The 12,646-nt window shown below is 41.2% G+C and overlaps 1 protein-coding gene across 2 annotated transcripts in view; it reads left to right on the plus strand.

Moving 5' to 3' along the window:
- The window catches only part of lgmn (legumain), a 34,485-nt gene extending 24,760 nt beyond the window's left edge, over window positions 1-9,725 (plus strand). For both annotated transcript variants that reach the window (XM_061893904.1, XM_061893905.1), the window contains 5 exons: window positions 860-949; window positions 3,129-3,338; window positions 6,595-6,765; window positions 6,933-7,000; window positions 9,420-9,725. In XM_061893904.1, the coding sequence (XP_061749888.1) occupies window positions 860-949; window positions 3,129-3,338; window positions 6,595-6,765; window positions 6,933-7,000; window positions 9,420-9,462 (582 nt within the window). In that variant the 3' untranslated portion in view covers window positions 9,463-9,725. The remainder of the gene's footprint in view (window positions 1-859; window positions 950-3,128; window positions 3,339-6,594; window positions 6,766-6,932; window positions 7,001-9,419) is intronic.
- The last annotated feature ends 2,921 nt before the right edge of the window (window positions 9,726-12,646 follow it).

The following is a 12,646-nucleotide window of genomic DNA, read 5'->3' on the forward strand; positions in this document are numbered from 1 at the left end:
TGCTTATTGTGTTACGAGTGTTTTAGTGAGATTATATGGTCGTACCTGTACAACCTGAAGGTCGGCCCCGCACCTTTCTTCAGCACCAGTCGACAGGTGGTGGTGATGCCCATCTCTGCCATTCGCTAGGGACCCTCTTCGTAACACGATCTTTCGAAATGATCGCTGCATAATATACTGTACTTTGTGTGTGTGGTCCAATTCAACTGTCTTCGCTTGACCGCTCTGTTCCATAGTAAAGCTTCACCGTCATCTTTCGGGAATGTAAACAATGAAACACCGGCTGTGTTTGTGTTGCTAAAGGCGGCCGCCATACATCGCTTCCCACCTGCAGCGTTCTTCTTTGATGTCTCCAATATTCATTGAACAAATTGCAAAAGATTCAGCAACACAGTTGTCCAGAATACTGTGGAATTATGCGATGAAAACAGATGACTTATAGCTGGGAACGGTGTTGGAACAAAATGTCCTCTACAATGCGTGAGTGACGTCACTCGCATACCGCGACGTTTCAGCAGGATACTTTGGCGCGAAATTTTAAAATTGCAATTTAGTAAACTAAAGTGGCCGTATTGGCTTGTGTTGCAAAGTTAAGATTTCATCATTGATATATAAACTATCAGACTGCGTGGTCGCTAGTAGTGGCTTTCAGTAGGACTTTAAATCTCCCACGGCACACCAAACAATATCTCACAGTACACTAGTGTGTGCGCAGCACAGTGGTTGAAAAACACTGCCCTATTTGATCCAGTATGTACATTGCAGAGGAAGTGGAAAAGTAGTAAGGGCACACCCCTAATTGTTCTGACTAATCAAGCTTGTGACCATGTGGTTTGTTGTTGTGATGTTTGCGTGCCAGGAGGATCTGTCCAAGGAGACTCTGCTGAAGCAGTTCAAGATTGTGAGGAGTCACACCAACAGCAGCCACGTGCAGCAGTTTGGAAACAAAGTGAGGCAACACACTTTCACTTCACCTCTCAGTCCTTCTCATCCAGGGCCGTATCGGACTTACTGTATCTTTGCCCTCAGGGGGCCACTTCTAACACTGAATGATCTTTTTACACAATTGCCTATGTTTTTGATTGAGTTTTTTTATGCACAATATATATAAAAAAAACGACCGGTCATGTCAGTCGCAAAAATGTTACCGTAAAATTTAGTTTTTTTTTTCCAGCATGTTACTGTAAATGGAAAAAAACAGTACCACTGTTTTTCACGGTACAAAACTGGCAGCTCAGTTGATAGTTTTACTGTAAAATTGTCTGTTTTTTGTTATTTACTGTAAATATAAAACTGCATTTTTACGGTAAAATTCTGGCTACTTAGCAGCCGGATTTTACCGTAGAAACGACAAGTGTAGATTTTTAGCGTGGACTATTGTGAATAGCAAAATAGTGCCTCCGTTATTTACTAGCAGCTCAGTTGCCTGCAGTTTATTGTCAAAAACCAGTGGTAGTGAAGTGAATTATTTATATAGCGCTTTTCTCTAGTGACTCAAAGCGCTTTACATAGTGAAAGCCAATATCTAAGTTACATTTAAAGCAGTGTGGGTGGCACTGGGAGCAGGTGGGTAAAGTGTCTTGCCCAAGGACACAACGGCAGTGACTAGGATGGCGGAAGCGGGAATCGAACCTGCAACCCTCAAGTTGCTGGCACGGCCACTCTACCAACCGAGCTATACCGCCCCACATATGTACTGTTTGTTTATGTACAGCAGGGGTGTCCAAACTTTTTCCACTAAGGGCCACACATGCGGGGGCCATTTAGATATTTTTCATTTTCAAACAATAACAAAATATATGGATTTTTAAAATGTATTTTACCTTTTAAGGGTCCCGGGGACCATAAAAGGTCTCAGTTATTAAAATGTTAAAAAAATGAGTAATATTTGTATTATAGTTTTTTATTTAACGCTTACAGTAAATCTCTATATTAACTTAAAAAAAAAAAGGTTTTATGGCTTTTCTGTCCCAAAAAAAATTGCTTTTATAGTAAAACTGAAATATGCGGTATTTAGTAACTAGAGCCCTAAAAGATCAATAATGCAGGACAACATAGATTTTAATTCTTTATTTTTGAGTAATCACAGTGAAAAGAGAAATAAAATACCACTAAATATATTTGGGATACAAAAGGTGCCCCACTCATAAAGTGATACATTTTTATTAGGTTTTTTTTTTTTTACTTTCAACACTTACATTATGAGAACTTCTTCAGATATATTGTTGATTTCCCGTTTAAACTATTATTTTGTTTGCTTTATGCTCTTTTGTCAAAGAAAATGTTTGTTTTTATATGGCAACTACACAATATATGCAATATTTACCACATAAAACATTTTAAAGTGAAATATTTGAACCGATTGGAGCTTTGAAAATAATTCATTATAACGGATTATTTTGTCATTTTTTGTTTGAGCAATGGCAAAAAAATAAATGATTGATTGATTGAAAGTTGTAATTAGTAGATTGCACAGTACAGTACATATTCCGTACAATTGACCACTAAATGGTAACACCCCAATAAGTTTTTCAACTTGTTTATGTCGACGTTAATCAATTCATGGTAAAATAAAGACTAAAGAAAAAAAAACAGCCTGCATTGCAGTTTTGTGTCAAAATTGCATTTTTTTCTCGATAGATTTCAGCGCATTCCAATAATTTAAATGTTCTTTTTTATTTTTGCAATCGCATTTCCAGAATGTGTGGGGCTGGTAAACAATTAGCTGCAGGCCGCACTTTGGACACCCCTGATGTACAGTAAAATGCTGTAAAACTACAGTAATGTTTATAACATCGCTGTCAAATCTATTTATAAAATTTGACAATTTGATGAATAACTTGTTTTGAAGTCATCAGTCAAGCAGAGAAAAAGTATTAATTAAAACATTGTGATCATATATTTGTTACATTATATTTGTTTGAAAAATATGCGATTGCATTGAGTCCATGTATTGTTTCTCTCACAATTGGAAAAAACTCATCCATTTAGTACGAAAATAGAAAGTACTTTAATGATGCCTTGTTATTTGCAGGCTTTCGAGGGCCAAATAAAATGATGTGGCCCCCGGGCCTTGACTTTGACACAGTGTCCTAAAGCTTCCGCTCGCTTCTCCTCTTCCCGTCCAGACTTTGGCACACATGAAGGTGGCGGCCTTCCAGGGCGAGCCCAAGACCGGGACCCCGCCCAAGCCCAGGGCCCCCCTGCCGCCCGTGGCCCACCTGGACCTGACGCCCAGCCCGGACGTTCCTCTGGCCATCCTCAAGAGGAAGCTGATGGCCTCCAATGACATCTTGGACGCCAGGAAGCTCTTGGCAGAAATCGACTCTCACTTTAAGGTCAGCGCCATCTTTATTATTTACATTAAACCCTGCAGCAGGTGTTCATACTCAGAGCCAACTTCTGTTTCATTGATTGCAGCTTTTTAAATACTTCTTAATTTCTTTATGCTGTTGTTTATTAAACATCTGACTTATTTGTCATTTCTACATCAGGGGTCTTCAAAGGGGGTCTTACAGATTATTTAAAAAATTACAGTAATACTTGGAGTTCACATGGTAATACTTGGAGTTCACATGGTAATACTTGGAGTTCACATGGTAATACTTGGGGTTCACATGGTAATACTTGGAGTTCACGTGGTAATACTTGGAGTTCACGTGGTAATACTTGGAGTTCACATGGTAATACTTGGAGTTCACATGGTAATACTTGGAGTTCACATGGTAATACTTGGAGTTCACATGGTAATACTTGGGGTTCACATGGTAATACTTGGAGTTCACATAGTAATACTTGGAGTTCACATAGTAATACTTGGAGTTCACATGGTAATACTTGGAGTTCACGTGGTAATACTTGGAGTTCACATGGTAATACTTGGGGTTCACATGGTAATACTTGGAGTTCACATGGTAATACTTGGAGTTCACATAGTAATACTTGGAGTTCACATGGTAATACTTGGAGTTCACATGGTAATACTTGGAGTTCACATGGTAATACTTGGAGTTCACATGGTAATACTTGGAGTTCACGTGGTAATACTTGGAGTTCACGTGGTAATACTTGGAGTTCACGTGGTAATACTTGGAGTTCACGTGGTAATACTTGGAGTTCACATGGTAATACTTGGAGTTCACATAGTAATACTTGGAGTTCACATGGTAATACTTGGAGTTCACATGGTAATACTTGGAGTTCACGTAGTAATACTTGGAGTTCACGTGGTAAAACTCGGAGTTCACGTGGTAATACTTGGAGTTCACGTGGTAATACTTGGAGTTCACATGGTAATACTTGGAGTTCACATAGTAATACTTGGAGTTCACATGGTAATACTTGGAGTTCACATGGTAATACTTGGAGTTCACGTAGTAATACTTGGAGTTCACGTGGTAAAACTCGGAGTTCACGTGGTAATACTTGGAGTTCACATGGTAATACTTGGAGTTCACGTGGTAATACTTGGAGTTCACGTGGTAATACTTGGAGTTCACGTGGTAATACTTGGAGTTCACATGGTAATACTTGGAGTTCACGTGGTAATACTTGGAGTTCACATGGTAATACTTGGAGTTCACGCGGTAATACTTGGAGTTCACATGGTAATACTTGGAGTTCACGTGGTAATACTTGGAGTTCACGTGGTAATACTTGGAGTTCACGCGGTAATACTTGGAGTTCACGCGGTAATACTTGGAGTTCACGCGGTAATACTTGGAGTTCACGCGGTAATACTTGGAGTTCACGCGGTAATACTTGGAGTTCACGCGGTAATACTTGGAGTTCACGCGGTAATACTTGGAGTTCACGTGTTAATACTTGGAGTTCACGCGGTAATACTTGGAGTTCACGCGGTAATACTTGGAGTTCACGCGGTAATACTTGGAGTTCACGCGGTAATACTTGGAGTTCACGCGGTAATACTTGGAGTTCACGCGGTAATACTTGGAGTTCACGCGGTAATACTTGGAGTTCACGCGGTAATACTTGGAGTTCACGCGGTAATACTTGGAGTTCACGCGGTAATACTTGGAGTTCACGCGGTAATACTTGGAGTTCACGCGGTAATACTTGGGGTTCACGCGCTAATACTTGGGGTTCACGCGCTAATACTTGGGGTTCACGCGCTAATACTTGGGGTTCACGCGCTAATACTTGGGGTTCACGCGCTAATACTTGGGGTTCACGCGCTAATACTTGGGGTTCACGCGCTAATACTTGGGGTTCACGCGCTAATACTTGGGGTTCACGCGCTAATACTTGGGGTTCACGCGCTAATACTTGGGGTTCACGCGCTAATACTTGGGGTTCACGCGCTAATACTTGGGGTTCACGCGCTAATACTTGGGGTTCACGCGCTAATACTTGGGGTTCACGCGCTAATACTTGGGGTTCACGCGCTAATACTTGGGGTTCACGCGCTAATACTTGGGGTTCACGCGCTAATACTTGGGGTTCACGCGGTAATACTTGGGGTTCACGCGCTAATACTTGGGGTTCACGCGGTAATACTTGGGGTTCACGCGCTAATACTTGGGGTTCACGCGCTAATACTTGGGGTTCACGCGCTAATACTTGGGGTTCACGCGGTAATACTTGGAGTTCACGCGCTAATACTTGGGGTTCACGCGCTAATACTTGGGGTTCACGCGGTAATACTTGGGGTTCACGCGGTAATACTTGGAGTTCACGCGGTAATACTTGGGGTTCACGCGGTAATACTTGGGGTTCACGCGGTAATACTTGGAGTTCACGCGGTAATACTTGGAGTTCACGCGGTAATACTTGGAGTTCACGCGGTAACACTTGGAGTTCACGCGGTAACACTTGGAGTTCACGCGGTAACACTTGGAGTTCACGCGGTAACACTTGGGGTTCACGCGGTAACACTTGGGGTTCACGCGGTAACACTTGGGGTTCACGCGGTAACACTTGGGGTTCACGCGGTAACACTTGGGGTTCACGCGGTAACACTTGGGGTTCACGCGGTAACACTTGGGGTTCACGCGGTAACACTTGGGGTTCACGCGGTAACACTTGGGGTTCACGCGGTAACACTTGGGGTTCACGCGGTAACACTTGGGGTTCACGCGGTAACACTTGGGGTTCACGCGGTAACACTTGGGGTTCACGCGGTAACACTTTGGGTTCACGCGGTAACACTTTGGGTTCACGCGGTAATACTTGGGGTTCACGCGGTAACACTTGGGGTTCACGCGGTAACACTTGGGGTTCACGCGGTAACACTTGGGGTTCACGCGGTAATACTTGGGGTTCACGCGGTAACACTTGGAGTTCACGCGGTAACACTTGGAGTTCACGCGGTAACACTTGGAGTTCACGCGGTAATACTTGGAGTTCACGCGGTAATACTTGGAGTTCACGCGGTAATACTTGGAGTTCACGCGGTAATACACGCGGTAATACTTGGGGTTCACGCGCTAATACTTGGGGTTCACGCGGTAATACTTGGGGTTCACGCGGTAATACTTGGAGTTCACGCGGTAATACTTGGAGTTCACGCGGTAATACTTGGAGTTGTGATTTATTTGTATTTTTATTGTGAACATGAATTTTCCTCGTCTTCAGGTCCGAGAGATGCTGGCGGCCAGCATGCGACGCATCGCCGAGGCGGTGACGGGCGACGCGGCGGAGGCGGAGCAAGTGATCAACGAGAGACGAGATCTGACCGAGCACGACTGCTACCGGACCAGCGTGGACCACTACAAGCACACCTGCTTCAACTGGAACAAAGCTGAGGTAGAAGAAGCTCCGGCTGCTTATTGGCTGCTTTTAATGCTTTTTTAAACCACGTCTTCTCCTTGCTTGGTGGAAAAATCCAACATTTTGAGACACTTTCCCATTAAACACAAAGCAAAAGTGTCCTCTTGCTGCATTTAAAATCTCTTGTTGTTGTTGTGTTACAGTACGAGTACGCGCTGAGACATCTGTATGCTCTCCTCAACTTGTGCGAGCGAGGATACGCCGCCGCCAGGTAGCCATACATTTTCTTTTTTATGCCTCTCGTGTTATGGATGTTAAGACGTAGACTCACATTTTATTACTATTGTTTTTGTTCAACTCTTATTGTGAAGGGAGAATCCTATTAAGGCCCAAGCTGTTTTTGTATTTCTCTTTGCTATTTGGGCTTATTAGACCCTAATTAGAATAAAAACTAAGAATCATCTTTTGATATGATATACTTAGTCCATAAGTACACAAACGTGTAATTCATGTTTAGTAACATGCTAATTCTTATTTTTAAACTTTCTTTCCAAATTGCATTGTATCTTATACTCTTCTGACACCACCAGATGTCAGTATAAGTGTCCACATAAGTGGCCATAAGACCCCAATTCAGTAGTCTACACAATTTTGGAAATGAGAGCTAAAAGGTGCTATCCACGCATGTGGCCACTAAGCCTTTAGACCAGTGGTGTCAAACATACGGCCCAAAGGGCCGAATCAGGCCCGCGAACAAGTTTTGTTGGGCCCGTGGGATGACTTTGCTAAGTATAAAAATGAGCCAAAATGTGTGAATGAAAGAAACTGCTGTTCTAAATGTGTCCACTAGATGTTGCATTAGCAATTCTTTGTATCTTTCTAGATGATGCTAAATACTGTATTTGCTTGAATTGCCGCCGGGGCGCTAATTATTTTAAAACCTCTTCTCACTCCAGCACTTACCAAAGGCATGCGGTAAATTTAGGCCTGCGCTTAAAAATTTGAGTGTGATGTAAGGATACCATCATGAAAAGCACATTTAATAAAAAACACGCTATTATGGTCTTACCTTTACTTATAAATGAAGTCCATGCGCAGCTCCTTCTGATCAAAAGCATCGATAACTTGTTTATAGAAGTCTTCCTTATCTTTCTTCAGTTTTAAAAGTCTCGATGGAGATCTTCCTTTATTACCTCCTGCTTCAATTGAAAGTCCAGTTTAGAAAACTGTTTTATTTTAGATATGTAATCCTCCATGTTAAAAGTGCAAGCGAGAGGAAAAAATAAACGCTTGCTGCTTGTTGTCACTTCTTCTGCAGCCGAGTAGTCGCAAGAAGGATCACTAGCGCCCTCTACCACCAGGAGGCGGGAGTCATTTAATGACTCATATTTGACACACGCAGCTACGGTATATTAATAAAACATAGCTGCTTACTGTTCTTTTTAGCATATTCAATAGCTTGGACCTTAAATCCTACTGAATAGCTCTTAATCTTCTTCCCTTTATGCGATTTCAAATGATTGAAATCAGCCTCCTCCATTTTGAAAATGATGACAGGTGAAGTGTCACTCGTGACGTGACGAGTTTGACCCTGCGGAAATTCTAGATATGCACTAATAAAAATAATATTTTGCGAAACCAGTTTGACCCGGCGTTAATCCTGAGCCGGCGCTAATGCTAAGCATGCGCTAATTATTTTGCGAAACGAGTTTGACCCGGCAGTAATTCTAGGCAGGCGCATACTATATACCCGGCGGCAATTCAAGGAAATACGGTATGAAATAAAAATAAAAAAAACCACATGAAGCTAGTGCACCAATCCAGGAAAATTAGCAAAATACATAACATCCTGTAATTTTATTTGGATATTATTTTTTTATCTTGATTGAAAACGAACACCACTGATGAACATTATCACATCATTTATTCAGAAAGTATACATTTTATTACAAATACAGATTACTATTAACCGCAACATGTTATTGTACAAAAAAAAAAACATGATTTGTACATTTTCATAATGTACTTGTTCTGTTTTTAAACAAAGAAAACAATCTGAAGTTGTCTTTATTTTGTCGTGATTTTACCAGTCCGGCCCAGTTAGAAGTAGATCTTTCTCCATGTGGCCTCCATCTAAAATGACTTTGACACGGATGCTCTAGAGAGTATTGTTGTAAAGGGCGGAAGAGGAAGTGTTGGACCAGTTATCCTGTGGGATCAGGGAAGTTGGCGAATGAAGCCGTGGGCAAAACATAAAGTGGGAGTTATTATTGTGTATTAGTGGACTCACTCTGGTGTGTGTGTGTGTGTGTGTGTGTGTGTGTGTGTGTGTGTGTGTGTGTGTGTGTGTGTGTGTGTGTGTGTGTGTGTGTGTGTGTGTGTGTGTGTGTGTGTGTGTGTGTGTGTGTGTGTGTGTGTGTGTGTGTGTGTGTGTGTGTGTGTGTGTGTGTGTGTGTGTGTGTGTGTGTGTGTGTGTGTGTGTGTGTGTGTGTGTGTGTGTGTGTGTGTGTGTGTGTGTGTGTGTGTGTGTGTGTGTGTGTGTGTGTGTGTGTGTGTGTGTGTGTGTGTGTGTGTGTGTGTGTGTGTGTGTGTGTGTGTGTGTGTGTGTGTGTGTGTGTGTGTGTGTGTGTGTGTGTGTGTGTGTGTGTGTGTGTGTGTGTGTGTGTGTGTGTGTGTGTGTACACACACAGCATCCAGCTGGCCATGGACTCCGTGTGTCACTTCAGCAAGTAACACCGACAGATGAAAGCTGCTTCCTGGTATGATGCTGGACACTATTATTGCTTGTGAACTGATTAACACTTTTTTTCTCCTTGATGTTTTTTTTTTTTAAGATGAATTGCACTTTTCCCGTGTGAATAACTTTTTAATGATCGCTGCTTTGGATGTGTTTTTATCAGCTTTTATGTGATAATGCCTGATTGTAAAAAGTCCAACAAAAACAAACTGAATGTTTACCGAAGCAAACCTCCTTGAATTAAAATCTGTCAGACAAAGACTTTTTTTTTTTTTCCTGTGTACTTTCAACATGTCATCAATCATGTCACTAAATATATATCAAATATTCTAACGCAGCCCTCAGTAATTTGGTGGGTTTTTTTTACAAAAGGTGTCTGCAAATTCTATTAAAAATTAAAGCTGCAAGCAGCGATGGACGGGACCGACTTTTGCTGGTGTTTCCTGCCTTTACCCATTCAACATATCTTTACCTGCACATTACCTACCTTCTCTGTATCCTGGGGTCACACTGGTGCTTCTTTCTTTCACTCATACATGCTGGTGCTTCATGCCATCACCCAGACAACATATCTTTACCTGCACATTACCTACCTTCTCTCTATCCTGGAGTCAAACTGGTGCCTCCTTCTTTCACCTAGTCAACATATCTTTACCTGCACATTACCTACCTTCTCTGCATCGTGTGGTCAGGCTGGTGCTTCCTGCTTTTAAGCAACCATCTTGAGACGGCAGCAGCGCAGCACTTCTTTGAAGGCTCGTAAAATAAAACCCGGAGCAGTTAGAGAAACTCTTTGCGCAACTTTTAATCAGAAGGGTTCAATCTCTTTCCTTTGCGAGTTTGAAGCCGACACAACAAACGCGCTCAGAGGAGATAATGTTACAAAAAAGGTGATGGGTTTTTACAAAACTTTTGTTTTGAAGGGGTGATTGCCAACTTCCTGTTGAGTTTTGCTGAAGGATGTCAATTAATGAAATGTAGGTCTAAGTGAGACCTACATAGAGGTTTTTTTCATGTCTTTACGACATTCCTACCGGAAGTTACAAGCAGTTTTGTCTGTGTTTTCTTCCCAAGAGCAGTTATGTCAGTGTTTTATTCCTAGGTGGCGCTAGAGCGCAATTTTGAGTTCTGGGGCTTGGTTTTTTAATTAAATCGCAGTTTTCACCAGTCCTGATGTGTGTGTCCAGTTTGGTGAGTTTTGAAGCATTTAAAGGGGATCAAATTACAGCTCATAGAGGCAAAAATGACATTTTTTAGGAAACTTTTGTTTTGAAGGGGTTTTTGCCAACTTCTTGTTGATTTTTGCTGAAGGAAATCAGTGTATGAAATCTAGGTCTAAGTCAGAGCTACATAGAGGTTTTTGTTTCATGTCTCTACAACATTCCTAACGGAAGTTACAAGCAGTTTTGTCTGTGTTTTTTCCTAGGGGGTGCTAGAGCGCACTTTTAAGATTTGGGTTTTGGTTTTTTAAATAGATCGCAATTTTCGCCAGTCCTGATGTGTTAAATTTGGTGAGTTTTGAAGCATTTTAAGGGGGTCAAATTACAGCTCAAAGAGGCGGCGGTATAATAATAAAACCTTAGAAATACAATAAGGTCCTCTGTCCCAAAGGGACATTCGGTCCCTAAAAATGGCCAGGATATGATTTAATAAATAAGATTGTTAATCTTCACCTAAATACAGTGATAGAAATGCACAAAAATTTGATTGACATCTGAATTTGCAATACTTATTCATTCCCATTCTAAATTTAACCATTTTTCATTTTTTAAATATCTATTTAAGAATACATTTTAAAGCCACCTCCATGCAACCTGAAAGAGCTTTTCTTACCTCTAACCTGCTTTGAAAAAGTTTCATTTATGCCCAGGCAGCAAAAAGCAGCCAATACCAAATGAAATGTATTTATTATCCAAAAATTGTGACTTTTGTGTGAAGAATGTCAACTGTGAAGGCTGCTTCCTGTATATTTGTAACTACTGTATGTATCACTCATGATGTATTATTCTAACTCCGGCTGTCAAAGGCCTGCGGGATGACTTTGCCAAGTATAAAAATGAGCCAAAATTTTTCTATTAAAAAACTGCTGTTCTAAATGTGTCCACTAGATGTCGCAATAGCAATTCTTTGTATCTTTGTAGATGCTACATATGTACAAAAAAATAAACCACATGTTTATATATTTTCCCAACATAAAACTATGATGTTTAATGCAACACACTCAGTTTTAAGAAGGCTTAATCAACTGAACCAGGATGCTGTATTTCTTCTTCTTTTTGATTTCCGACAGACTAAACACATCTTAGGTGTGTTGCTGCCCTCTGCTGGCCTTTATTCGGTCTATTAGAAATGGGATACTCTTAAACATTTTCTTCCAAAAGAGGGCCCCTTTATAAACTATTTTACAGAGTTTAATATATTTTACCAATGCTGTTTCAACAGTACTAAATTAAATACCATAAATAAGTTTTTATTGTTGACCCGCAACACATTGTTGAAAAAAATAAAACAGCAGTAAGAATGTGTTGAACATGATCATGTGATTGCGCCTTTACTTGTTCCATTGTACGCTTTTATTTTGGACTGCTGTGCACCAGGAAGTGACGTATCACTGCCTATCAATATGATTTCATTTTTTTATTTTTCATTTTTAAATACGTATACATAATGATAACGAGAAAGATGGAGGAAGACCGCCCCCACTAGCACCCGGCCCCCCACCACCCACCCCCACCCCCGGGGAGCAGGGCGCAGCCCACACCAGACCACCCCACCCGGGTCGGCCGCCACAGGACCACCCAGCGCAGGGTTGCGGGAACCACCCAACCCCACCCGCAGGGACCCCAACGATGGAGATGGAACAACCAGCAACTGTGGGGGGGAAATTATAATAATAATAATTAATATATAAAAAATAAATAAATAAATGAAATAATAATTTAATTATATGTATATATATATATATATTTTTTTTTACATATATACACATATACATACACACATACATGCACCTATGCAACACATATATGTATATATCAATCAATCAATCAATGTTTACTTATATAGCCCTAAATCACTAGTGTCTCAAAGGGCTGCACAAACCACCACGACATCCTCGGTAGGCCCACATAAGGGCAAGGAAAACTCACACCCAGTGGGACATCGGTGACAATAATGACC

Source organism: Nerophis ophidion, linkage group LG03 (genome assembly GCF_033978795.1).
Source record: "Nerophis ophidion isolate RoL-2023_Sa linkage group LG03, RoL_Noph_v1.0, whole genome shotgun sequence".
Lineage (NCBI taxonomy): Eukaryota > Metazoa > Chordata > Actinopteri > Syngnathiformes > Syngnathidae > Nerophis > Nerophis ophidion.